We start from the raw sequence: 23,728 nt of genomic DNA on the forward strand, positions 1-23,728 counted from the left end.
CCACGCAGTTCTGAGCCGCTGCCACGGAGCAACGCAGGCCAGAAAGGCAGGAGGTGTTCGTGCTCCGGTGAACGACAGGACAGCGGGAGGCGTCTGCACACCCTGGCCTGGCTCTGTGGTTCCAGAAAAGGCATCCGTCAGCTTGCACGCACTTCCTCTTGTTCAAGTTCCCGGCCGGGCTGGGGGGCTGCTCCGCGGGCTGAGCTGAGACCCCCCAGCACACGCACATCCGCCAGAGGCAGTCCCCCTGCGGCCTGACCCACATGGGCACAAGCGGTGGAGCGGGCTGCAAGGGCGTGCAGGCACTCAGGACCCGTCACCTCCCAACCCACCGGCAGGCCCTGGGCCACCTCACGCAAACAGCTCCTCCGGGCGGCGTCTGCCGATGGATGCCCGCATCTCAGCCGCACGTTAACGAGAGCCCAGCGGGCTGCTGCGTCCCGCAGTCTGAGAGGCATCGGGAGAGCGAGCCCTGCGGTCAGCAGATGGCAGAGAGCCCGGCTCAGCGTGGCCACAGACCTGCCCTCTACCACCTGGAGCAGGGCCCACAGACGCACGCCCCGGACCCTCAGCACAGGGTACGGGGTCACTACAGATTGCAAAGATATTCAAAGATACTGAATTCAAGAGCTTTTCCAATGGGTCGAGGAGCTTCCAGGTGCCACATCTCCCGGGAGGCCCTGGAGCCCTAAGAAGAGAGTGAGGGCGCCTGCCCCAGGGGCCCACCATCTTGCTTGGAGTCTGGTGTATGAAGAAACGGGCATGACAGGGCTGTGGCACGCCGTGCCCACCGCACACTTGGCAGGACTTGCCACAAAGGACCACTCCCGAGGACCCCAGGGGACGTGTCCCTCAGGCCTCAACGCCAGGGCGGTTGGCGAGTCTAGGCAGTTGATGGATTCTGAGTCCCCCGGTCCTCGCGCCCTGGGAAGCCCTAAGAGGAGGTGGTCGGGCCGGAGGGTTGTGATGCCCCCAACCCCCCACACCACCACACTCAGGCTGCTTCCCCTGGAGAAGAGTAAGTTGGAGAACCACGGGTGTCTCCCTCGGGCCCCGACGTGAGGACGTGAGCCACCTGTGCGGCTCACCCCACCGAACACCCGGGACCTCACAGCATGAATTTCACTGAAATAACCTCATCTTATACATGAGGATGTTTTTTTCTTCTCCAATATTTTCTACCTTAGCTGAACTGTATGATGTCATCTTTCAAGCAAAGCATGAGAAAAAGAGAAAAGAATAGGGAGAAGGGAGGGAGAGCAACTAGCCGTGGAAGCGAAGGGCGAGGGACGTGCCCGCCGGAGGCCACAGCAGCCACGGGCCAGGAGGACGCACGGCCCTGCACCCCCACCCCGGGGAGCCCGTGAGACGCACAGCGCAGGCCGGGCTGGGCGAGCTCCAGCGGGTGGTCCCCATAGAGCAGTGGGCAGTAGGCGGGTCTCGATGAACCTGAGGGTCCCTCCCGCACTTCCAGCAGCCGGGGCGGGAGCAGCTCTCTGCACTGGGGGAGTAGAAGGCCCCGGACCAGCGACTCCTGCCACCTCTTTGCTGGCCCTGGAAGTGAAGGAAGGGAGTTCGTCCAAGAGCGAAGGAGGGACTGAGGAGGAAGGCAGGGTTGGCGACCATGGATCCGTCCAGTCTGGGACGATCCAGAAGGCAGGAAGCCCTGCTCTACAGCATTTACGGAAAGTGGTTTATGGACATCCAAGGAAGGGACCCTCCTCACGCAGGGGGAATCACCCAGAGAAGGTGCCAGAAGGACAGGAGGCTCTGGGGCATGGCCAGAACTCACACAACTCAAGGCCATGGAGCCTCAGATGAAACATGGAAGACTTTGAGGACAAAGGTCTACATATGGTCATTTTTGCAGCTGTCGGACAAGATGCTGAAGAGGGGCTCTGGGTCCCATGACGCTGCGTCCCGGCAGAGCACCTCCAGAAGGGAGCGGGAGGACCCACTGCCTGCGGCCCAGGACCACAAGGGGACCCACGCCCTGGCTGGCCCAGTCAGATCCCAACTGGCCAAGGCTTCTGAGCCGGCGTCAGGGCAAGTGGGTGTCTGCAGAACACGGCCTCCCCTTCCCAGTGAGTCTGGGGGGCCTGCAATCCTGTCTTCCGCGAGAAGCATGGTTCCGGCCCTTCTGTGCCCCGCCTCACCCAGCCACAGCTGCCTGAGCAGGGCAGGGACGCGGGTTCGGGGACCCCACCCCCACCCAGCTGTGGCCACCAGCCTGTCCTGGCTTCTCCCCAGAGACGGGCGTGTGTCCCAGGAGCCACCAGCGGTGAGATTGTCCTGCGGCCAGAAGGTCCTAGACGGGACGCAGAGCCGGCAGAAAGCAGCCAGCTGGCACGCGGAGGAAGGGCTGCCGCAGGACAGACCAGTGTGGGAGCCCAGAGAGGCCGAGGCTGGGGAGCGGCTCCGGAAACGGCGGTCCCGTAACACCGCAGGGAATTTGCACACCGTCTTCACACACTAGCAAGGTCACCGACAGGAGCTATTAGTCTTCTAACAATTTCCTAAAGGATATCACCAGCGGAAATCACGTCGCAAGATAAAACGGACACCGGCTGCAAGGCCGCAGGCAAAGGCCCACCGGGAACTGAGAACCGGTGGTGTAGTCTCTAGACGAGAACGGGGCGTTCCAGTCCGGCGACCCGACCCAGCGCAAGTGGACACAGGAGAAAGCTCACAGGCGGGAGCGATAATCAGTAAAATGTGAGACATTTGAACAATGATAAATTCTCCGGGCACCTGGGTGGCTCAGTCGGTTGCGCATCCGCCTCCGGCTCAGGTCACGACCCTGGGGTCCTGGGATTGAGCCCCGCATCGGGCTCCCTGCTCTCCCTCTGCCTGCTGCTCCCCCTGCTCGTGCTCGCTCTCTCTCTCTCAAATAAATAAATAAGATCTTCTTTTTAAAAATCTAAAAAATAAATAAATAAAATTCTAAAAACCTCCCAAGGAGCCCAGTAATATTTACACGGAAAAAATGATTCCAGGGAAAATAATTTCTGAAAAATGAAAAAGTCAACAGTCCATTTGCTCACACCCTGAAACCAGGCAAGTCGCCGCCCCCCACCCCCACCCCGGGTTTCTGCAACTCTCACTCCCCTGGAGCGAAGAGCCTTCCGGAAGCTATAGAAGTCAGAGACTGGACGTCAGGAGCAGCGTACCTGAACAGTGGCCGTGCTCGGCTAAACCGGGCTGAGCTGGGAAGCCTCCAGGGCTGGAGGAAAGCAGGGGAGCGGGGGAGAGAGGGCGGGAGGACCCCGAGACCCGGCACAGCTCCCGCCCCACGCCCATGCCATACAGAGGCCACGGCAGCTGAGGTCACCCCTCCTGGGAGCTTTCCTGCAGGGGGGCCGGGAGCGCCTTCTGAGGTCGCCCACGGCCCTCCACGGCCGGCTGGACCCGGAGCACCGCGTCAGCATGTCTGCGGGGGGCGACCAGAGGCCACACACCTGTGCCTCCGGTTACAAAAATGCGCTGACATCGAAAATCAGCCCACGGTCTTTGCTGGGAGTACTAAAAACACAGAAAGGAGTAAAAGAGAACATTTAAATGCCTGTAATCCTACAACCCAGAAATTACTACTGATGTTTTGGGTTATTTCTTTCCCGTCCTTTCTCTCTTTGTGTAAATATTTCGATCAGTCGTGTCTGTTCTTGTGTCTGATTCTTGTGTCTGATTCTTGTGTCTGTTCTTGTGTCTGTTCTTCTGTCTGTTCTTCTGTCTGTTCTTCTGTCTGTTCTTCTGTCTGATTCTTGTGTCTGTTCTTGTGTCTGTTCTTGTGTCTGTTCTTGTGTCTGTTCTTGTGTCTGTTCTTCTGTCTGTTCTTCTGTCTGTTCTTGTGTCTGATTCTTGTGTCTGTTCTTGTGTCTGTTCTTGTGTCTGTTCTTCTGTCTGTTCTTGTGTCTGTTCTTCTGTCTGTTCTTCTGTCTGTTCTTGTGTCTGTTCTTGTGTCTGATTCTTGTGTCTGTTCTTGTGTCTGTTCTTGTGTCTGTTCTTCTGTCTGTTCTTCTGTCTGTTCTTGTGTCTGATTCTTGTGTCTGTTCTTGTGTCTGTTCTTGTGTCTGTTCTTCTGTCTGTTCTTGTGTCTGTTCTTCTGTCTGTTCTTCTGTCTGTTCTTCTGTCTGTTCTTGTGTCTGTTCTTGTGTCTGTTCTTGTGTCTGTTCTTCTGTCTGTTCTTGTGTCTGTTCTTCTGTCTGTTCTTCTGTCTGTTCTTGTATCTGATTCTTGTGTCTGTTCTTGTGTCTGTTCTTATCTCTGTTCTTGTGTCTGATTCTTGTGTCTGTTCTTCTGTCTGATTCTTGTGTCTGTTCTTCTGTCTGTTCTTGTGTCTGATTCTCTCCCATGTGTCAGGTCGGGGCCGATCCTGATCTTAAAGATCGCCCCAAAAGATACTTCCGACATTTCCGCATAACTGCTTCCACCTCTCAGGGATCCAAGTACATGAACTTGGGTTCACGTGTTCTCTGTGTTCTGCACTTAACGAAGACCCCAAACCAGAGCTGCTCATTTCGTCAGTGGCGGTGCCAGACCCCTGATGAGCCCAACTCTCGAGACTGGGGACTGGCGTGCTCAGAGGAAGTGGTGCTGGTTAACTTGGCCGCTGCCGCACGGGGCTGTAAAGGGCCAGTGCAGGCTCGTCTCTCCACCCTAACCCCACAGAGAACTCCACACTAGAGCACTCCGCCCAGGGTGGGATTTTTGTTACCCGTGGACACTGGGCATCCCTTAAAATTATTTCACAGCATGAAAAATTGTCACATTAAATTTAAGAAATAGAATGCAAATTGAGGGTTTCAGAGGGGAGGGAGGGGAGGAAATAGGGGAGCCCAGTGATGGGTATTAAGGAGGGCACGGACTGCATGGAGCACTGGGTGTCATACACAAACAATGAACCATGGAACACTACATCAAAAAAATTGTTTTACTTAAAAAAATTTTTTAAATTAAAAAAAGAAGTAAGATGCAAATTTATGTGGACACCACAATTTTAGCAAAGCAAAAAAAGGCACAAAAAAAGAAACATACTAAAGTAAGTGCCAGTCTCTCAGTGGTTTTATTATGGGTGATTTTCTCACCTCGTCAGGTGTATATAAACTTTCTACTGCAAGCATATGTTGGAAAAATTGGAAACAAGCCAGTTACTTAATGAAGGTAGGACTCAACTGCCACTTGCATGCTGAGCTCAAACATCGTTACTTTGAAAAAAAATCGATGAAATAGGATTGTGAAATGATTTTGAGACTGTCTAGAGTAGGGGACTATCTACTTCCTGACTGTGGAACATCAAATCACCCACACAAAGAAGTAGAGGAACATCCCTTTTATCGCTCTGTAAATTTCATAATTAGTTCGGTAATAAAATAAGACAATCTGTCTACTCTCCTCTGCACTTCCATAAAAAGTATAACAATAAAAACTACAAGCGCTTTAGTTGTGCGATACTGTTACCTTATCACAACCCAAGACTCTGAGAAGAGTTCCGCCCCGCCAACCCCCTGGTCAGCTCTCCACTTGGTCAGCTGGGCTGGCCTCTGCGGGGATGGCCACTACCTTGTTTCTCACGGGGGCCCCGGGAGAGGCGCTCCTGCTTCACTCACTCCTGCATTTGCAGGGGTGAAGTGCTCCTTAAACCTCGGGAAGAGTGCTCATTTCGGGGGTGACATGCATGGACCGGCATGAGAATGTACGCCCAGATGGCCTCTTTAAAGTTCCAAATTCCACTTAAGGCAACTTATTCGAAGGAAATACTCAGAGATATGCACAGAAAACACAAGTACAAAAGTATCTTATATATCAAGAAGAATAAGAACCTAAAACTTTTTTCAAAGATAGAAGAAGACAACCAAAGAAGAAGGAAGAGAAGACCCAAAAGACAGAAAAGAAATACAAATGACTTTTAAATGCCCAGATGATGACTCTACTTCATTCATAATAAGAGAAGCAAAGTCATAGTCACTAAGGTGGCATTTTATGACTGTCAGACGGGTGGCTTCCCTAAGTCAGTGAGGGTGGCAGGAGACGCATTCCTTGTGTTGCCTGTGACACTGTCTCAATCTCCCCGGAGGGCACCTCTACCGAGATTTCGATGCACCTCACTCTGATCTAGCAATTACACTGTTTATCTTCAGGCTGTACTCGCAGACGTTTACAAATGACACATACGAGATCACTCTCTCCAGGAATGGGAGACCAGTTAAAGTGTGGCAAGTTCACACACGGGATAGCAGGTCATGGCACAAGAGATGACACAAGAGGATGAGGGGGCGTGTCTGTGCTCTGTGGAACGATCCAGGGCGCTTTGCTAAGTCAAAGAGGGAAATTCAGGACCATATGTATATGGTGCGACTGTTTGTACAAGAGGAGGGAAGAATCAGGTGTATGTTTGCCTGTGTGCTTGCTGATTCATAAAATACATCTGTAAAGAGAAGTCAACCACCAGTGTTGTTGCTGGGAAGGTGCCGGGGGGCCTGGAACGTAGGAGAGTGTTCACTGTGAGTCATTTTATATGCTTCGAACTTTGAACTAGGAGAATAGTTCATTTATTTTTTTTAACTGGTTTTTTGTTTTTTGTTTTTTTTTTAATGAGTAAAGGAGAAAACAAGAAATAAAAATCAGGGGCACCTGGGGGTGCTCAGCGGGTTAAGCCTCTGCCTTTAGCTCAGGTCATGATCCCAGGGTCCTGGGATGGAGCCCCTTATCAGGATCTCCGCTCAGCGGGAAGCCTGCTTCCCCCTGTCCCCCTCTGCCTCTCTGCCTACTTGTGATCTCTCTCTGTATCAAATAAATAAGTAAAATCTTTTTTAAAATTTTTAAAAAAGGAAATAGAAATTATTAAGGCTAATGGAAGGATGGTGACAGAAATGTTTGGGTCTCGAATGTGACGAAGGTTTCCCGGGTGGACACAGCTATCCAAGTCATCACTTGTACATCAAAAGGAGAATGTCCATAAATTGTACCTCAAAAAAGTGAAAAAACAGTGCATGGGCTTGAATATATATACTCAGTGGCCTGTATCTGCATCGTCATAATAACTTTCCAGAAACTGGAAACCGCCTCGCTCTCCAGTGTTGCAGGGCTGGCTGGGGGACCAGCGGGACGGGCCGCCATTGGAGTCCCAGAGCACGGAGCGCGAACGCCGACAAAGCACTTCTACCCCCTTTACTGCGCGGCCACTTTGCACCGACAACTCTTCCCTGTAAGACTCAGCACAACCCCAGGGGAAAGGGAGAATTACACGATTGTACTTAGAAGGAAACAGATTCAGCAATTAGAATCGGCTGGCCACAGGAGCCTTCGCCTGTAGAACCCCCCACACCCCACCCAAGTCTGTCCCTCGGTCCTTTGCACACCTGCACCGCTGCTTGCACACCTCCTCCTCTGCTCACATTCCTCCTCTCTTTACCCACCTCCATCATGGCTTGCACACCTCCTCATCTGTTCACACACCTCCTCACTGCTTGCACACCTCTTCATCTGTCTATGCACCTCTTGATCTGCTCACACTCCTCTATCACTGATCACACGCCTCCTGGTCTGCTCACATGCCTCCGTAACTTTGGGCACACCTTCAGAGTTTCTCGCACACCCTCCCAATTGCACGTGTGCATGTCACACTCCCGAATGGCCCCGTGTTGCAGAGGAGGCTGAGGAGCCGCACGAGATGGCTGGTGCTGTGCGCCGCTCCCCGGCCGCGCCGTCTCTGGGCGTGCGGAGCACTCTGCACCCTGGCTCGCTACACCGGCACCAAACCCCGCTCGCATCCCCGCACCCTCCTCTCCCCGTGGCTGCAGCAGCAGCACCAGCTGCACCCTCTTGGGCAGACCCCCCGGGGGCTGGGAAGGGCCAGACTGGCGGGGCCGGGGCGTCAGGTACCTTTCTCTCCTGTGGGGCCGACTCTTCCAGGCCGTCCGGGTGCACCTTTGTCTCCCTTCTCTCCAGCATCCCCTGTGGAAGAAGTCACTGTGTTTAGGACCTCCTTCTGAGCACAGATCCCAGCCTCAGCTTCTCACGCTGTGGCGGCCAGCCAAGCCCCTTGGCCTTCCTCTCCTCTGCCCCCGCCCCAGACATTTCATCTCTTACCCTGACCATCTCCCACCCCCAGGGGCTTTTCCCCTCTTCCTACCCTCCATCACTGAGGCTCTCAGGTTTCCCTGCCCCAGATCTGTGTTGGGACTCTGCTTCTGGGCCCTCCTTTCCCCCTCCAGGGATGTTGCATCCCCTTCTCCAAATATCCTTCTGGGCTAGCTTGCCCTCTGGTGCACAGCGCTCCCTGAGAACCCCTGTGCCTGCCCCTCTGCCCTCAGGGCAGCATGAGGAGAGCAGGCATCTCGAGGCTCTCCCGTGCCAGGTGTCCCTCTGTATCTGGCTGTATCTGTATCCGGCAGGTGCACCAGGGAAGAATAAACAGGCGCTCACGTCCACATCCCTGCGTCCTTTCAGCATGAGGGGAAGCAACACACGCTCGGGGGTGGGGAGCCTGAGACCCGGTGGGCACATCCACCCGATTCGGGTTCCCTGGCCGGGTGTGTCCTGCTGTCCCAGGCCGCATGCCGGCGGCCCTCGTCACGGGTCCTGGCGTGTCTGGGCAGTCACTTGCTCATCTTTGATCTGTTGCTGGTCTCACTCAGAACTGAAGCGGGGAGATGGGCTATTCCTCTCCTGATGCCCCACGCTTCGCACACCGCACGTCGACCCAATGGCGTCTCCCCAGAAGTGAGATGCTCCTGGTTCTAGCGGACACACAGATTCTCCCGGGCAAGCCCCAGGCCCGGGGTCGTCTCTGCTTTCCGTCTCCCTCATCAGCGGAGCGCAGCCTCTGCCAAGCTCTGTGGGGTCGGACTGGCCCACTCCCTGCCCTGGCCCAGCTGGGCCAGCCCAGGGCTCCCTGCGGCTCTGGGGACCGTGCTCCCACGGCCCACGCAGGACAGACGTGCATGCATGTGGGGAGGCCCACGGGCAGCGGAGGTGGCGGCAGGAGCAGAGGCTGGAGTTGGACGGAGACGTCAGGGTCCCTCCCCAGGCCTCCTCCCCACCCAACTCTAATCCATACCCAAACCTTCTTCCTAAAACACAGACCCCATTATGTTATGTCCCTTCTTTTTTTTTTTCTTTTTTTAAGATTTTATTTATCAGTAAGAGAGAGAGAAAGAGCCCACAAGCAGGCAGAGAGGCAGACAGACGCAGAGAGAGAACAAGGCTTCCTGCAGAGCAAGAAGCCCGATGCGGGACTCGATCCCTGGACGCTGGGATCATGACCTGAGCTGAAGGCAAAGGCTTTAACCCACTGAGCCACCCAGGCGTCCCTGTTATGTCCCTTCTTAAAACCACCAACAGGCTGAACGTGGAGACAAATAACGCCTCATTTCTAAAACCGTCCTTGGGAGGTCTTCCTCTGGAGCCCAGGTTGTGACGGCCACCGTCCCACCGTCCCACCGTCCCCCGTCCCACCGTCCCCCGTCCCACCATCCCACCTTCCCACCGGACCCTCCAGGTTGCGCTTCGGATCCGCTCACCGGCTGCCTCTTCTCCCCAGTGACCAGACCCTTGCTCCATATCACGTGGCTCGTCTGCCCGACGGCTGTACCGCTCCCCCACGAGGCTGCGTGTGCCAGCAGGGGTCCACGTAACCCCCCAGGTACACCCAACGCCGGCCACCGTCCAGGCTACTTCAGTTCTCTGTGACCCTCCTTGGGCCTTCAAGCCTGATGAGGAGCTTAACTGAGCTTACAGATGCCCCAACGAGATGCCCCAGACTGACTGTCTGGCCTGAAGGAGGGGGCATCCCGTTTACACTTCCCCAAACACAGAGAAAAGCAGAGTGCCAGCAACAGCCTGTGGTCACCTGCATGCTCCTGAGGGGAAGGCTCCACGCAGCCCCTGGCTGAAGGGTGGGATCACACACGCCCAGCACACACATGGCCCTTAAGTCTCTGCGTACTTTACGGTTCTTAAGAAAGGAAATTATCACAGTAGAAATACTTGGGGACACATTGATAGACCCGCAAGAAATACCGACTAACAGACTGAGCCCACCACCCAGAGCCTGCACACACCCAAGTGACACCAACACCTGGAAGAGAACTACCAGAGGAACGTGACCCTTGGGGCCATTGGCGTCTGACACTGAAATAAGACGCTGAATATTTTCATAAAGGCAAGAGAGGATAGACACCTACGATCAAAAGTAAAAAGCACTGAAAAGAACCAACTAGAGCATGGAATGGTCTTCCACCTTTTTTGTCTTCAATTTCTTTCATGAGTGTTCTGTAGTTCCTCGAGTACAGATCCTTTACCTCTTTGGTTAGGTTTATTCCCAGGCATCTTGTGGTTCTTGGTGCTATAGTAAACGGAATCGATTCTCTAATTTCCCTTTCTGTATTTTCATCGTTAGTGTGTAAGAAAGCCACTGATTTCTGCACATTGACTTTGTATCCTGCCACGTTGCTCAATTGCTGTATGAGTTCTAGTAGTTTGGGGGTGGAGTCTTTTGGGTTTTCCATATAAAGAATCACATCACCTGCGAAGAGAGAGAGTTTGACTTCTTCATTGCCAATTTGGATATTTTTTATTTCTCTTTGTTGTCTGATTGCTGTTGCTGGGACTTCTAACACTATGTTGAACAAGAGTGGTGAGAGTGGGCATCCTTGTCGTGTTCCTGATCTCAGCAGGAAGACTGCAAGCTTTTTCCCACTGAGGATGATATTTGCTGTGGGTCTTTCATAGATAGATTTGATGAAGTTCAGGAATGTTCCCACTATCCCTATACTTTGAAGAATTTAGTCAGGAACGAATGCTGGATTTTGTCAATGCTTTTTCCTGCATCAATTGAGAGGACCATGTGGTTCTTCTCTCTTCTCTTATTAATTTGTTCTATCACATTGATTGATTTGCAAATGTTGAACCATCCTTGTAGCCCAGGGATGAATCCCACCTGGTCATGGTGGATAATCTTTTTAATGTGCTGTTGGATCCTGTTTGCTAGGATCTTGCTCTTGGATCAGAAGAATAAACATTGTTAAAATGTCTATATTGCCTAGAGCAATCTATACTTTCAATGCCATTCCGATCAAAATTCCACTGGTATTTTTCAGAGCTGGAGCAAATAATCCAAAAATTTGTATGGAATCAGAAGAGACCCTAAATCACTAAGGAAATGTTGAAAAACAAAAATAAAACTGGGGGCATTAGGTTACCTGATTTCAAGCTTTACTACAAAGCTGTGATCACCAAGACACATAGACCAGTGGAACAGAGTAGAGAGCCCAGATATGGACCCTCAACTCTATGGTCAAATAATCTTCGACAAAACAGGAAAAAATATACAGTTGAAAAAAGACAGTCTCTTCAATAAATCGTGCTGGAAAAACTGGACAGCTATATGTATAAAAACTTGACCATTCTCTTACACCTTACACAAAGATAAACTCAAAATGGATAAAAGACCTCAATGTGAGACAGGAATCCATCAGAATCCTAGAGGAGAACATAGGCAGTAATCTCTTTGATATCAGCCACAGCAACTTCTTTCAAGATATGTCTCCAAAGGCAAAGGAAACAAAAGCAAAGATGAACTTTTGGGACTTCATCAAGATCAAAAGCTTCTGCACAGCAAAGGAAACAGTCAACAAAACAAAGAGGCAACCCACGGAATGGGAGAAGATATTTGCAAATGACAGTACAGACAAAAGGTTGATATCCAGGATCTATAAAGAACTCCTCAAACTCAACACACAAAAAACAGACAATCATACAAAAAATGGGCAGAAGATATGAACAGACACTTCTCCAATGAAGACATACAAATGGCTATCAGACACATGAAAAAATGTTCATCATTACTAGCCATCAGGGAGATTCAAATTAAAACCACATTGAGATACCACCTTACACCAGTTAGAATGGCCAAAATTAGCAGACAGGAAACAACATACGTTGGAGAGGATGTGGAAAAAGGGGAAATCTCTTACACTGTTGGTGGGAATGCAAGTTGGGGCAACCACTTTGGAGAACAGTGTGGAGATTCCTCAAGAAATTAAAAATAGAGCTTCCCTATGACCCTGCAATTGCACTACTGGGTATTTACCCCAAAGATACAGACATAGTGAAAAGAAGGGCCATCTATACCCCTTATAGCAGCAATGGCCACGGTCACCGAACTGTGGAAAGAACCAATATGCCCTTCAGTGGACGAATGATAAGGAAGATGTGGTCCATATACAGTATGGAGTATGATGCCTCCATCAGAAAGGATGAATACCCAACTTTTGTAGCAACATGGATGGGACTGGAAGAGATTATGCTGAGTGAAATAAGTCAAGCAGAGAGAGTCAATTATCATATGGTTTCACTTATTTGTGGAGCATAACAAATAGCATGGAGGGCATGGGGAGATGGAGAAGAGAAGGGAGTTGAGGGAAATTGGAAGGGGAGGTGAACCACAAGAGACTATGGACTCCGAAAAACAACCTGAGGGTTTTGAAGGGGCGGGGATGAGAGGTTGGGGTACCAGGTGTGGGTATTAGAGAGGGCACAGATTGCTTGGAGCACTGGGTGTGGTGCAAAAACAATGAATACTGTTACGCTGAAAAGAAATTTAAAAAAAAAAAAGATCCAACTAAAATCTTGTACGTGAAATCAATTTTTTAAATTATTTATTTATTTATTTGAGAGAGAGAGAGAGAGCGCACAAGTAGGGGGAGCAGCAGGCAGAGGGAGAGGAAGAAGCAGGTTCCCCACTGAGGAGGGAGCCCGACATGGGGCTCGATCCCAGGGCCCTGAAATCATGACCTGAGCCGAAGGCAGAGGCTTCACCGACTGAGCCCCCTAGGTGCCTATGAAATTTATTTTTTTTAATAATCTTATTTTATTTGAATTCAATAAATTAACATCTAGTGTGTTATTAGTTTCAGGGGTGGGTTTCAGTGACGCGTCAGTCGCTTGTAACACCCGGTGCTCACTACAGCGCGCGCCGTCCTTCACGCCCATGGCCCAGTTAGCCCGCCCCTCCTCCATCTCTCCTCCGTCGACCCTCAGGTTGTTTCTCATAGTTAAGGGTCTCTTATGGCTTGTCTCCCTCTCTGATTTTGTCTTATATTGCAACCTTCTTCTTAACAGTAAAAAAACTGGAGACGGCCCAAATATTCATTTAACAAGGGAATGGCTCATCAAGCTGTAGTGTACATGAACGTAATTTTGAGACGAATCTCTCTACAGAAAGGGCGAGTCGCAGGGTGGCCGAGGACGCGAGCCTCGCCGCGAAACGGGTCAGCACGGAGAATGTTTTCACGGTGCAACGTGAAGAGGTCAAGGACTGGAGAGCTGTGTCTGGATTCAAAGTGATCAAGTGGAGAGTGAAGCAAAGCCCCACCGACGCCCATGTGCACCGTAGAGGAATTCCAGAAAAGGGACAACAGACAGTTGACGCCGTGAGGGTTTGGCCAGGTTAAGAGCTGTGCCTCCCAGCGCCAGGGGAAGGCACGGAAGGCCACAGCGCCAGCGCCACAGGGAACCACACGTGAGAGACGAGGGAAAGCAACGTAGATGCGACGCCGTGACGTTGCAGAACCTCGGGAGTGAAGAGAAGACCCCGTCCGTCCCCAGGGGGGGTGGGGAAGACGGCGGCTCCGGCGTGAGTCAGGCTGACCTGGGAATTCTCCTTAGCTGCACAGGACATAAGGTAAAGGAGATAAAATATGACAATAATTTCAACCCAAAAAAGCCATAATCGAGACTGAGAGATAGAAAAGGGCTCTTGATGAAGTGACTGGTGGAGACCCGCCATAGCCAGGCGCCCAACGGGCAGACACTCTGAGAGGGGGGCCTACCTGCACAGGTGAGGGGCCAGGATGGAAGTGACAGGTGCGCAGGTGCCAGCGAGGGCTGGGAAACGGGGCGGTGCCCTCCCCGTGTGTCAGGGAGAGCGGGACGTGTACCCCTGGGGGGGTCCGGGCCGAGGCGAGCCTGTGTCACCGCCTGTGGGACTGCACCTGCTCCCGCGCGCCAGCTCCCCGACTGAGCGGGAACCCCTGGAAGCCCGAGAGCACACCTGCCAGCTCGGGGTCTCCCGGCGCACCCCGGAGCGGCCCTGACCACGAAGGCGCTCTGTCCGTACTTGTAGGAAAAGTACACCAAGCACGCCGCCAGCTTTTCTTTTGTGGAGGAAGAGGAGCCCCAAGGCTGCCTGCTGTGTTCCCCGACGTGTGCACGCAGCGAGCTCACCCCACCGCGGGAGGCGGGATCGCGTGCACCCCACGGAGGAGGAGCCAGGCCCGGAGGAGGCGGCAGGTCTCGACCACCCCTCCCTAGTGCATCCAACCCTTCACGGGGAAGGACTGAGATCCCCAGACCGCCAGTGAACCAACACTGCGCACCCAGCTCCGCACTACTCCCGGAGAGAAAGCAGTGAGGACACAGGCCTCATGACTGTCGCGGGCTCCCCGGCGGCTGCCCCCGCCCCCCCCATTGCTGCAGGCCACATGGAGTGTGGCACCCGCATGTGTAGCAAGGCTCCGAGGACGGAAAGTCCCTGGGCAGCACCAAGTGCTACCTTGAGCCCACAAGTCCTCTTCCTAAGGCAGGAGAGAGGACTACTATATCATGAAAAACTTTCTAAGAGCGTGACCTCTCATGGGTCTCGTCTCAGATCATCAGAAAGTCCCTCGAACACCGTTCTCCCCAAGATTCTGCATCACGGTCTCGCCCAGTGCTGGGGAGCAGGGGTGGTCCCTGGGAGGGGGGCGTCCAGAGCTCAGAGGCAGAGAGCCTCCCGAGCCCGTGGTTGGGTAAGCCCCCCAACCCCGAGGACGGGGTGCACTGCGCCCTAGAAGACAGGGCTGCGCCGTATCCGTGGTCTCAGGGACATTCAGAGCTGCGGCCCCGCTGATGAGAACCTCAGGACGGTACTGCTCGAAGCCTCTCCCCGCAGACTCGCACGCACGCTCTACTGTGTGCCCACAGCTCGCGTGCATGCCGTACTGTGTGCCCGGGGAGCCCAACGTCCTCTCCCCACAGCCTTTCCTTTAGCAGGCAGAGATCTGGCACCAATGACCGTGTGACGTTCTACGTGGCAAGTTATGTCTCTACCCGGAGAGGCTAACATTTAAAGTGTCCAGTTCATTCTTCATCATTGACAACCTGTTCCCTCCTCCCTCCCACGTGCAAAGCACACGTGGCTAGTACTCACTTCTAACTCATCTCCCTGCCAGTATCAAGAAGGTCTAAGCACAAAGCTGTTGCCTCAATGGCATTCGGGTCATTCTTGACCCAACAAGGAAGACATCAGGTACTTGGTTCAGGCACTTGGCCGTCTTTGCGGCCAGTTGAGGAAGGGCCGTGGGTGCTCCTGACTCTCCAGCGCCTGCCTCTACAGTGGACGTCCCCCCGCAGTGGGAGAGGAAGCAGGCCCCAGCCGCTCCATGTCTCAGAGGAGCAAAGTCCCCAAAGGTGTGCAGTCCCCTTGTTCCTGGGCCAGAACAAGAAACCCCCAGTCCTGGCCTCCACCCCCACCCCCACCTCCAGAACGGGGACGATGGGAGGTGACGTCACTTCACAAGGCTTCTGTGAATTCACCCGTCATCTGGCACGTACGCAGCTTCCACCTGTCAGTTACAGCTCAGTGAAGCTGGAGACAAGCACAGGACACCCGACTGTGCGGACTTTGGGGAGTCTGGTAAGAAGCTTCTTGGGGCACCTGGGTGGCTCAGTGGGTTGAGCCTCTGCCTTTGGCTCAGGTCATGATCTCAGGGTCCTGGGATCGAGCCCCACATCGGGCTCTCTGCTCAGCAGTGAACCTGCTTCCCCCTCTCTCTGCCTGCCTCTCTGCCTACTCGTGATCTCTGTCTCTGTCTCTCTCTCTCTCTGTCAAATAAATAAATAAGTATTTTTAAAAAAAAAAAAGGGGCGCCTGGGTGGTTCAGTAGGTTAAGCCTCTGCCTTCGGCTCAGGACATGATCCCAGGGTGCTGGGTTCGAGGCCCACATCAGACTCTCTGCTCAGCGGGGAGACTGCTTCCCCCTCTCTCTCTGCCTGCCTCTCTGCCTACTTGTGATCTCTCTCTGTCAAATAAATAAATAAAATCTTTAAAAAAAAAAAAGCGTCCGACTCTCGATTCTGGCTGGGGTCATGATCTCAGCATCGGAGATGGAGCTGGGCGCTCAGTGTGGAGTCTGCTTGCAATTCTCTCTCTCCCTCCCCCTCTGCCCCGACCCCCCTCCTCGCACGCTGCCTCTCTCTCCAATAAACAAATTGTGGGGAAAAAAGTTTCTCTACTGGAACTGTGGCTTTGGTGTGGACAGACTGTGGCCATCGAGACTATGGGGCAACGTCGCTGCTTCATCAGGGCGTCTGGATCGCAGGCTCCACAGCCCAAACCACCCCCCACGGCTTCCACATGACCTGGGGACGAGTCTGGTTCACCTGCTGGAGGACGAGCCCCTGGGCACAGGGTCTGCCTCAGCGTTGTCCTCCAGGGCGCCCACCCCCGTCCAGTTCACTGAGGCCATCTGCCCTGGCAGCCCTCAGCTGCAGCCTGCCCTCACAAGCCCCGTCTGCCCCCACGAGGGTCTGGTCTCCAGAGAATCCCAGCTCTGTCTTGGGGGGCGGTCGTTCTCGTCACGGGTCCAAAGCCCCTAAGTGTGAGTCTGCTTCCTCTGTCTCTGCAAGGAGAGCTGACATTCCCACGGAAGGCCCAGTGTCCCGGCCGGGTCCGTGTAGACGGAGCAGGAAGCAAAGGGCAGAAGGGAATTTGGGGAGTGAGTCCTGGGCCAGCCCCGCTGCAGCCTGGTGTCTTGCTCCTAGAGCCAGAGGCCCAAGCCTGCCCACCTGATGTGTGTCACAAGCCCTGCGCCTGCTTCAAGGGTTTTTGTAGCATTTGAGCTGGAGCCCACATGTCCATCCTGCACTGGACCCTCCACCCTTCTTGGGAATTACAAGGTCTGGGAATCTCTTGCCTGTGCTGTGGAGAAACCAGGGTCTTTTCTAAACAAAGACGCTCATTCCCGGGGCCGGTACCCCCAGCCCCCACATCTGCTCGGCAGAGCAGACTCCAACTGGAAGGAAATTACAAGCAAGCCGGCAAGCAAAGAGCTTTTGGGGTTTGTTTGTTTGTTTGTTTGTTTGTTTTTTAAAGAAGAAATTAGGAGCTCTCAGGAACCAGTGTCGGAGCACTGGCTTGGAAGCGGTGGGACCCGGTCCGGCAAACTGCCAAATGTCCCTGAGCCTCCAATGTCCTTATCTGCAAAATGGACCAGATGAGACCATCTCATTCAGAAAGTCATTCGAGGTCATGTGTGTGGCACCCGGAACGATGTTAGTGTCCTTTATGGGGTGCAGATAGGCGGCTAGCTTCAGAATTTCAGAATCCCTTGGCCAAAGGAAGACTAGACTTTATGTAGTCGACCCGGAGTTTGGCAGATGGGGAAACTGAGGCGCACCTTGCTCAGACCCCGGGCGGCGGCGGCACCAGCCCTCCAGCCTCAGCCACACTCGGGAGGCCGCGGTCGAGGTTACCTTTGAGGCCTGGGACAAGAATATGCAGGGAGCAGGCGTCCTCCGCTGTCTGCTGAGGGTGTCCCCCGGGAAGCAGCCACAGGAAGGCCAGGCCGATCAGAGCCAGACGCTGCTTCATCACGAGCGCTCGGGGGACACAGGCTCCTGCACAAAGGAAGGGGACACAGCGATGAGCGTTCAGACACCGGGGCGTGACCGCATGCAGGCTGGGGCCGGGGTGCTGGTAGATGTCGGGGGCCCCTCCCAGCCTTCAGGTCTCTCCCTCACGGCCCACCTTCGCCTCCCCATCCCGGCCATGCTGGGACCCCCAACCTGAGCGCGGCTGCCAGATTCTCACCTTTGAGTCTCTGTGGCTGAGACGTCACGCACACAAAGGCACACGTGTGGTCCTAGGACAACTCTGACATGCCGCCCAGAACAGAGGATACAGCCCAGCCAGCTCCCCAGCACGGGCCAGCCCCCCATGGTCCCTGGGCCCAGGACCCCTCCAAACCCCTTGGAGCTGCGCTCTTGGGCTGTGAATGCGCGTCTCGCGTGGCTTCCTAGCATCACCGCGCGCCAGTGCGGTCCTAACTGACCAGTGTCCCGATGGCCCAGCGTGGAGCTTTCCGTTGCGGGCTGTGTGCAGAGTCCGAGCAAGCCTATTCCACTCAGCACTGCTGCGGGGCTCACGGCAGCCCTAGCTCGTCAGTCATCTGTCCCTGTGACAGCACCCGTCACCAGCGGGTGTGGGAGGGGGACGGAGGCCGGGACTCACAGGAGGACACAGCTGGCCCTGCGCCCCCATGGGGATCAGGCACGCTGACTCTTCCCCAGAGGGCCGGTGAGGAAGTCTTGGGGGCCGCACCCAGAGAGCCACCCCTGAGACTCTGATGTCCACACGGCGCAGGATCTGGGGATGGCCGTGCACCTGGCAGCCCCGGGACCAGGACCCTGGGCTCACCATGTCTCCGTCGCTGGCGGGCGGCCTCCGCGTGGAGGGGAGGGAGGAGTCCGTGCGAGGAGCAACTACGTGAAACACGGAGAAGTGTGCCGGGCAGGTGCTCGCCGAGACGGCCGCAGCACTACTGTTGGCACACGGGGAGGGACCCGCGGCCTGCAGGCCCTCCGGGCCCAGGAAGCCAGAGCCTCTGAGCCGAGAGGGCCTGTGCCCCAGCCACTGCTCCAGCCAGGTTCTCCGTGCGACAGATGCAGGCAGAACCCGTGTGTGCTCTGTGACACCCTGCAGCGAGGGCCCTGCTCCCCTCGGCGGGGGCACAGGACGCACTGTGTCCCCGACGGGGGACCGTAGAAGGCCGGCCGCCCCCAGCACGTCGCTCCCATTTCACAGGCCAGGGAACCAGGGATGAGGGAAGTGAAGTCAGCTGCCCAGAGCACCCCTCTAGTAGGTGGGGAGGTGGGGTCGGACCTGGGGCCTCCTGGCACACCTGACCTCTCCCTTCTGCTCCTGTCGGCCGTCCGAGCACCAAGCCCGGGAGCGGGGGCCGCACACCTCCTTACACTATGGTGGCAGGTGTCACTGTGTTGTTTCACGCTTGCGAGAGAGACAAGGAGCCACTATTTACTACCACACGTGGGCACACAAACCTCATTTAGTTCCCAAAACCACCTTGGACCTGGCTCCTCAATGCAATGGTGCCAAGGAGGCTGGAGGCTGGACAGTCAGCTCCCCACCCACCCCCCAGCTTGCGCTGGGCCTGCCGCCTTCACTTGCGTGAGGGAGCAACTCTGAGGAGAAGGGAAAAGGGGTGAAGGTTTGCCCACAGCCCACAGGGATGAGCTTTGCCCCTTTCGCTTCCCCCCTGCCTCTGGGCCTTGGGCCCCGGGCCGGCGACTTGCTCTGGAAATGGGCCACGAGTGAGCAGCTCCTGCAGCCGGGAAAGGCTCGGACCGCAGGCAGGCGCTTAGCGGGCACTGAGCTGAGGACCGAAAGGCTGCGTGAAGCAGCGAATGAGGGACGGACAGAAGCTCACCACGGCAGCACCTAGAATTTAAGGTCTCCCCTCCCTGCGACTGCTTTTCCTCGCTGCCCAAGGGCTCCTCATGCCTCAGGTCCACACGGGACCGGGGCCAGCGCCTCGGACATGGCCGGTGCGGGACGGGCTCGCAGTGGCTCCGGCCCTGCATTAACGGACCTGGAATTCCTCAGAGCCTGTTTGCGATGCTGTGTCCTTCACCGTGTCGAGCTGAGCTGCGGCTCTACACTCATGTGGGTTCTTTCCAGAATGTAGCTCTTAACAGTGATGATAATGTTAACAAAAGTCATGATAAACTTACATTTGGGCTCAAGTCTACAATACTTGCTTCTCGGTGTTTGCGGGGGCGGAGGGGCTTTAGATATTTCTGAACATCTCAGGGTCCGAAGCTGACGTGGGAGTTTCGTGTCCGGCTGAGAACAGCTGCGTCCGGGGACAGCCACGCTGCTCAGCACGACCCCCGGCTCCCACACACGGCTCCCAGCCACAGCGGTCGCCACCTGGGCCGCACAGAGCCCGCACAAGGCCCCCGGGGCCATAGCTGGAACCTTCCCCGCAGCCCTACCTGCCCCCGCCACCTGCGCCCCACCACTGGCTCCTGCATCTGCGTCCCCTCAAGGCAGCCCTGGTGGGGGGGAGAGGGGGGCTCCAACTCTTGCGACTTCCAGCTCTGCCCTGGGAGACTGGAGAGGAATCCGGTCTGTAAACAGAGAAGCCGCAGCCCGCTGGGCCCTAAGAACCACATCCTGATCCGGCCAGAGCCCTCCCTTGAGCGCAGGAAGCCAGGGTTTCCGAGGGGAAATTCAATTTGGAATTCTTAGTAGAATTTCATTGTAAGAATGAAATTCTCTCTCTCTCTCAAATAAGTAAAATCTTTTTTAAAAAAAATAAAGAAACAGACAATGAAAAAAAATGTAGTATAATTTACCAAACTCACAATCCTACCTTTTCACTAAGCTCTGCAGCATGTACAGCCTGAGAACCATCTGGAAGCACCAGGGGCTCCGAGAACAGACACCCCCCACCCTCACCCAGCTGCTTGCTCCCCACGGTGACACGGGGTCTCCCCAGGGCCCAACCAGAGGGCACACACTGAGGAGGAAGAGGCCCTTCCCCCAGCTTTCTGCAAACCGTCTGTCCTCTCACAGGCCCCAGATTTCTCAAAGCCGTCAATGAGCCGGAATCGCGGTGGACGCCCAGGCTCACTCTGCCGGGCAAGGAGAGCGCTTCCCACCAGATCAGAGTCTAGCTATGCACGTGCCGCGGCTTTCCCACTTTGTCTTTTAAGTTCCTAAGTACCTAACTTCAGCCGGAAGCCAGCTGGCCAGGGAGGAAGGGACCCCGTCATACCACGTCCTACCCGGTTTGGGAGACCAGAAGTCCCTGCTCCGGTCCTGCCTTTGCCCCATTGCTGAGCCCAGAACAGAGCCACGGGCCATGAGCGCAGATGACCGCTGCGGCCCACGTGGCCCCAGCCACAGGCGGTGGCCTCTCCCCGCGAGCACGCTCTGGCCACCTTCACATGCTGCCGCAGCCACCTTTCACACAGGGATGGGGATTCGAGAACACACAGCCCCACCTTTTGGAACGAGTGCAGAGAGAAAAAGCCTCCTCCTGTGAGTGCCCTCGTGAGCTGGCCCCATGGAGTCTCCAGCATGAGCTCCTGAATTACTCAGACCTTGGAATTCTAGAGTCGGATCCATTGGACAGACCCCATCCGTCGCGGGGACCAAAGAACAGATCCCATCGCCCCCTCCACCAGAGTCCTCCCTCTGGCCTCTTCGGGAACCTTGCCTTCCTAGTTCAGCGTGTCCCCGTGGACTGGCAGACCACCCCCCCCACACTCCCCAGGGCTGCCAGGTCACCCGGCAGAGCGCCCCTACCTGCAGTGCACGCCAGGCGAAGGGGACGTCCTGACCGTCGGGGACCTGCAAGGACACTGCGCCCCAGAGCCTCATAGCCGCTATTTACAGAGGCCGCTGAGCCCCACAGGCCAGGCGAGCGTGGCCCGGGCCGCCAGGCTTCCCAGCAAATCAGGCTGGGTCTCAGCCTTATCTGCAAAGAGCTTCCTGTTTGCAATACATCCGCGGTCCTGCGGGAGGGCGGTGGAGGGTGTGGGAATGCGGGAAGCCACTGCGGGGTCACGGACCCGCCAGAGATGCCCTTCGGGCTCTTCACCCCGAGCCCCCCAGCCTGACTCTGGCGTCCGCTCTGTTCTCTTTCTCTTCTCCTTTTGAAGAAGGAAGCGTGAGTACTGAGCGCGCTGGGCGTCAAGGGAAGCAGGGAGAGCGGTCACCATCAGGTGCCACATCAGACAGAAATAAATGTGGCGGACCCGCTTCCTTCCACTCTCCCTGTAGGGTTTCACTTCAAGGCACTCCCTGCTTGTCTACTGCCTGTCCAGACCTACCCCACGCAAGACCCAAACTCACGGCACTCCCTGATGCTTCACGAAGGCAGAACAAGGGTCTATGGTGGGCGGTCCGGCTCCTGCCTCTTACGGAGGAAGGGAGGGGACTTCTTTAAGAAAAAGATACACACATACAATTACGATCACAAAAGGCTACATTCAGAGATGCATTTTTATTTAGGCTGAAAGAAGTCACAACAGATTACAAATTTTGTAAAGATTTTCAAATTCAGGGGCTCCTGGGTGACTCAGTCAGTGCATTGGCTGCCTTTGGCTCAGGTCATGATCCCGGCGTCCTGGAATCGAGTCCCGCATCAGGCTACCTGCCCGGGGGTGGGGAGGGTGTCTGTTTCTCCCGGTCACTTCCCCCCTGCTTGTGCTCTCCTGATGTCTCTCTCTCTCTGACAAATAAATAAATAAAATCTTTTTTTTTTTTAAAGATTTTATTCATTTATTTGACAGACAGAGATCACAAGTAGGCAGAGAGGCAGGCAGAGAGAGAGAGGGCCCCCTGCTGACCAGAGAGCCCGACGCGGGGATGCGGGGCTCGATCCCAGGACCCTGAGATCATGATCTGAGCCGACGGCAGAGGCTTTAACCCACTGAGCCACCCAGGCACCCTGGATTCTTTATTAAAACCGCCAAATAGGGGTGCCTGGGTGGCTCAGTGGGTTAAAGCCTCTGCCTTTGGCTCAGATCATGATCCCAGGGTCCTGGGATCGAGCCCCACATCGGGCTCTCTGCTCCTCGGGGAACCTGCTTCTCCCTCTCTCTCTGCCTCTCTGCCTACTTGTGATCTCTCTCTGTGTCAAGTAAATAAATAAAATCTTTAAATAAATAAATAAATAAATAAAACCACCATATAGCATAAATAAATCTGAAAGCTTAGACCCAATGGGCGATATCCTGGGAAACACACGACCTTCCACAATGGACCCAACATGAAATAGAGGCTTAGCAGCCCCTAACAACTAAGACGGTTGACTTTGTAACAAAAACTCCCAAGAAAGAAGCTCCAGGCCAGATGACTTCACGGGAGAATTCTACCAAAGTTTTACAGAAAAATTAACACCAATTTTTCACACCTCTTCCAGGAAAAAGAAGAGGGAGGAGCATTTTCCAATTCATTTTATGAAGTTGGTGTGACCCGGACCAAAACCAGAAACAGTACAAACACGCAAAAGAGTCCACACAAACTCCTAGAATCCAGAAGGGGCTCTGCGAGGCTCAGAGCTCAACATGAACGTTTGGAAACCAGGCGAACCTCTACGAGCTGGCAACGGGCACATACACTCCAAAACTTAAAATCACTTACAATCACTCAAAGAAATTCAGTGCCTCTGGGTAAATCTAACAAAACACGTCCGGACCAAAGTGCCAACCAGGAAAGTCACAGCAGCCCTAAGACACCGAGTCGCGCTCCCGGACTGGGAGGCTCAGCGCTGGGGGGAGACACTGATTGTCCCTAGAGTGACCTAAAGCTTAACACGATTCCTGTTCAAATCCCAGAGAGACATTTTGTAGACAGAGACAGGATTATTCTCCAATTTATATGAAAAGACAAAGGGAGCAGGAGCTAAAACAATTCTGAGATGAAGGATGTAGCAGGAGGAATCGGGCTGTCCAGTGGGACGGACCAGACAAATGCCTGGAGGTTTTTACTATTGTGGTAAAATGCAGAACAGACAATTTACCACTGCAATCACGCTCTAGTGTAGAGTTCAGTATATTAACTACGTCCGTGATGCCGTGTAGCCCTAGCATCCGTCTCCATGGTCGTCGCACCTTGTGAAACTGAGCCTCTGTCCCCGTACCGCTGTGTCCCCAT

At 54.6% G+C, this 23,728-nt stretch overlaps 1 protein-coding gene across 1 annotated transcript in view; it reads right to left on the reverse strand.

The window, feature by feature from the left end:
* The window catches only part of COLEC11 (collectin subfamily member 11), a 35,196-nt gene extending 13,679 nt beyond the window's left edge, over positions 1 to 21,517 (reverse strand). The window contains exons 1-3 of the mRNA XM_044262134.1: positions 21,374 to 21,517; positions 17,515 to 17,658; positions 7,882 to 7,953 (exon numbers count right to left, since the gene is read on the reverse strand). Coding sequence (XP_044118069.1) covers positions 7,882 to 7,953; positions 17,515 to 17,632 — 190 coding nt within the window. The 5' untranslated portion in view covers positions 17,633 to 17,658; positions 21,374 to 21,517. The remainder of the gene's footprint in view (positions 1 to 7,881; positions 7,954 to 17,514; positions 17,659 to 21,373) is intronic.
* Between the last annotated feature and the right edge of the window lie 2,211 nt (positions 21,518 to 23,728).

This window comes from Neovison vison, chromosome 8, assembly GCF_020171115.1.
Source record: "Neovison vison isolate M4711 chromosome 8, ASM_NN_V1, whole genome shotgun sequence".
In the NCBI taxonomy this organism is placed as follows: Eukaryota; Metazoa; Chordata; class Mammalia; order Carnivora; family Mustelidae; genus Neogale; species Neogale vison.